Consider the following 3,995-nt stretch of genomic DNA (forward strand, 5'->3'; position numbering starts at 1 on the left):
TGTGTGTGTGTGTGTGTGTGTGTGTGTGCGTGTGTGTCAGTGTGTGCGTGCGTGCGTGCGTGCGTGCGTGCAGTACGTGTGTGTTGCTGATGCTGTGTGCACAAATCAGCCAATAGCATCGCTGGGTTGCGTTTGACCAACGAAAGGAGGAGAAGCAGGAGAAGGAGTAGACTAGGGGGGGGGGGGGGGTTGGCATGATCCAACCAGCATCCAACCGTCAGAGAGCTCGGAGCCAAAAGCGGCTCACATTCTCCGTCTAGCCCAGAGCCCGCTCAGACGACCTAACATGCGCACGTATAGCCTCGAACACTACGACTCCGACCATTATAATATATAGGTTCTCTTTTTTTTGGACTTCTGACTAAGCAGTTTACCGAAAAAGGGGGAAAGGACAGATCAATACCTCCTCATCAACCCTCCTCCTCGGCTTTTATTATATTCTTCATTTAATTTTCATCCATGAGATTCTTCAGGCTTACCTTCAAGTGCTTCGTCGACTGCTTCTGAATCCCCCCGTCATCTGCTCTCGGCCACGTCTCTTGACTGTCTGACTGCGACGCTTTAATATTATTGTTAGACATTCCATCTCTTTCTGAGGGGTTTTATCTTACCAAACCAACGACGAACGACTTGAAACCAAAACTAATATTTTTTAAACAAAAATATCAAGAATCCGACACCCGACAGGGGGGGAGGACAAGTCCTATGCTATTAGGCTTCTGGGGAACTGCATTGGAGATTCACCTCTGTGACTGAGACCTGCTTAGAACTATAGCCTACCTTGTTGGCTATAGGCACGTGTGACGTTCTAAAACCAACAACACAGTGCTATTTCCCAAACTGACAGATAATTTTATCCACAAAAGCTAAATTATCTCACAATATGTCTCCAGAGGTGGAGGAAAGTCAAGGTGAGTGCAAGTGTCCCCCCATATATGACACAGTGTGTGTAGTGTTAATGTCACCATAAAACAGAGTTGTTTATTTATTTATGTTTGTATGAATTCATGTTTGTGTTTGTAAATGTTACTGTCTGACTCAAGCGTTGTGAAATCCCTCTACACTTCCTTATTTTCTATTTTATGTCATTTCCTTTTTCTTTTCTTTTTTCAGCAAGAAACACACCTCCTGACTAGATAGTTTCCCTTTCCCCCAGTACAGTTATAGATGAAAAGCTGTGATGCAATTAAGGGCAATATGTCAATGTGAAAGTAACTTATTTGTGCTGAACTCTATAGCATTAGCCTACTGACAGTGACATGCAGAAGACATGCAAAGCAATAAAACGATGCAAAGCATGAATGGTAAAAGGCATTAAGGCAAGTTAATTTGTATATCACAGTTTAAATACGCAAAGGCAGTTGAGGTTGCTCATTCAATATGTAGGCTACTATCATTTACTTAGTAAACTTTGTGTTTTTAAGCCAGAGGCAGTAAAGTATAGGCATATCTTATTTGACCATGCACCTACAGTATATGCAAGTAGGCTACTTTAGTTTTAAAGGAGACGGTAGAGCATGTGGTTATTAAATGTCATGTCAAGGACTGCCAAATTGATAGGCCACCACAGACCCCCATTGGAAAATAGTTTATGCCAGGGAGACTAGAATGTTTTTGTTATTATTAGGTTCAGAATTGTACAACTGTAGGTGGCATTATCTGTAGTCATTCTTATACATTCTCTGGGCTACAACCTCTAGTCAGTGAAATAATAGTGAAATAAATTAACCACTTTCAACCATGGTATCCATATTTTCGAAATCTTATTATGAGGAAGAATATAAAAAGAAAATCACAAATATTGAATAACAGAAAACCCTGCAGACCCTTTTCAACATGTTTGAAAGTATAAAATAGGACTCAAGTGGTTAAAACGATATGCCTCATTTTGCTGCGTACCCCCAAGAACCGCTGGGGTCCCCGGACCCCACTTTGAGAACCATTATACCTAGAGCAGTGGTTTTCAACCTTTTTATTTTTTTCTGAATTTGAGCCACAGACCATCATTTGATGACATTTAGCCTCTCAGACCCAAAACTAAACCATATTGTATTGTCATTGGATGAGATTTTGTCCACAATTCCATGCTGTATTGATGTTGGCACCAGATAACAGAGAGATAACAGAGATAACAGCCAAACGTTGATCAAAATAACAATTCTTCATTCTCTAAAAATGTGTACAATAGACAGTAGACTGCTTGTGAATTAAGTAATGCAAATGTTTAACAATAATTTAACTCTGGAGAGTGTGAAATGAAATGAGTCCATTTGGTTTCATTTTACACTCTAGAGTTAAAGATATTTAAAGGTCCATTTGGTTACCAACTCTCCATCATTTAATTAGCTGGGGACCACCTGGAAACACCACTGGTGGTCCCCGGACCACTGGTTGAAAACCACTGTACTAGAGCATGGCTTTATCCTCTTTGCACAGACCTCAAAAACACGTCAATGTGACGTGAATGTAAAGAGTGAATTATTGTGACGCACATGGATGCATTCCAATGAAAAACTGTATTATACCGTAATCAAACATGTGGATTGATCCTTGACTTGTTCCAAGTGCTGGGTGAGTTAACTCAGTGGATCCCAAACATTCTCATGCCAATTAAGGACCCCCAAATTTGTATTTGGTTGCGGACCCCTATCTTTATCTTGTGCCAGGGACATTTATTTTTCTTTCTTTTTTCAAAATTAGCAGAACTACAAGCCCACAATGTGACGCATTGTGAGCTAGTGGACCTGATATTTTAGCATAGCTGAAAAATAAAATAGGGATTAAGTGTTTTCAACTGTATCTCATTTTACTGGGGACCCCCTTGAGCCCCCTCAAGGACCCCTGGGGGTCCCTGCCAGACCCCGCTTTTAGAACCACAGGGTTAGCAGTAGCTTCATAGATGCTATTAGCTCTCTCAACATCCATCCATGCATGCCCATCATCATCGCCCCTGTCTCTCTCTCCTCTGCACACTTCTTCCCTGATCTGCCCACACTCCTCTTCAAACTGCCCCGATCTGGATCAATCTGCTTTGTGTGTGCGTTCCGTCCGCACCGTGGCAGCTGACATTGATATCATGGAATGAATGGGCAGGCATGAAGTGACAGATTCCGTGTGTGTGTGTGTGTGTGTGTGTGCGTGTGTGCGTGCGTGCGTGCGTGCGTGCGTGCGTGCGTGCGTGCGTGCTTGTGATGTAATGCTTTGCCTCTTACAGTCAGACACATGGGTTTATATGCTGTCGTTTTATGCCGCATCACACAAATCAATGTGTCTGAAACGTTGCACAACAGCACAGTGGGTGTGTGTGTGTGTGTGTGTGTGTCTCTGTGTGTGTGTGTGTGTGTGTGTGTGTGTGTGTGTGTGTGTGTGTGTGTGTGTGTGTGTGTGTGTGTGTGTGTGTGTGTGTGTGTGTGTGTGCGTGCACGACTGCACATGCACAGTATGTGTGCGTGTGTGCGTGGCGTGCGTGTGTGTGCACACTGCACAGGCCAAGGGAGGCATGTAGTACCAAGAGCGAGCGAGAGCGATGACAAGGCTCTCAGATCTGTGACTGAGAACAAATTGACTGCAACACCATTTTGCCTCCATAGCCAACCAGTGGGTGGGGGGGCATTCCCCACACCGTGAAATCCTGAGTGTAGAAATGGACCCGTAAAGGGTGTACAGACATGGATTAAAGTTCTCAGTTGCCTTACAACTCATTTCAGTCATTTGGATTCCACAGAAGTCTTCAATGGAGTCAGGCCGTGCACCAAAAATAGCAGATCTACAAGCCCACAGCTCGTGCAACACGCGATCTTCCACAAAACCCTAAATGGTCTTGGATATTTCGTTAAAAAAATCAAAGATTAAAGACTCAATCTGCAATTTTTCAACTGGAATGTGGACCATATAGGTTAATACTAGGTTTAGACAAAAAATTAACAAAACAATTCTACATTTTGTGCTAATTCTTTTAGGAAACAAATTCACAAATCACTGATTGGGACTTGACC

General features: G+C 42.8%; 1 protein-coding gene across 2 annotated transcripts in view; it reads left to right on the plus strand.

Annotated features, from left to right (window-relative positions):
- The first annotated feature begins 276 nt into the window (after window positions 1–276).
- Window positions 277–3,995, plus strand: part of LOC306936178 (sodium- and chloride-dependent creatine transporter 1-like) — a 39,052-nt gene continuing 35,333 nt past the window's right edge. For both annotated transcript variants that reach the window (XM_079519667.1, XM_079519666.1), the window contains exon 1: window positions 277–911. In XM_079519667.1, coding sequence (XP_079375793.1) covers window positions 884–911 — 28 coding nt within the window. In that variant the 5' untranslated portion in view covers window positions 277–883. The remainder of the gene's footprint in view (window positions 912–3,995) is intronic.

This window comes from Electrona antarctica, assembly GCF_951216825.1.
Source record: "Electrona antarctica genome assembly, chromosome: 2".
Lineage (NCBI taxonomy): Eukaryota > Metazoa > Chordata > Actinopteri > Myctophiformes > Myctophidae > Electrona > Electrona antarctica.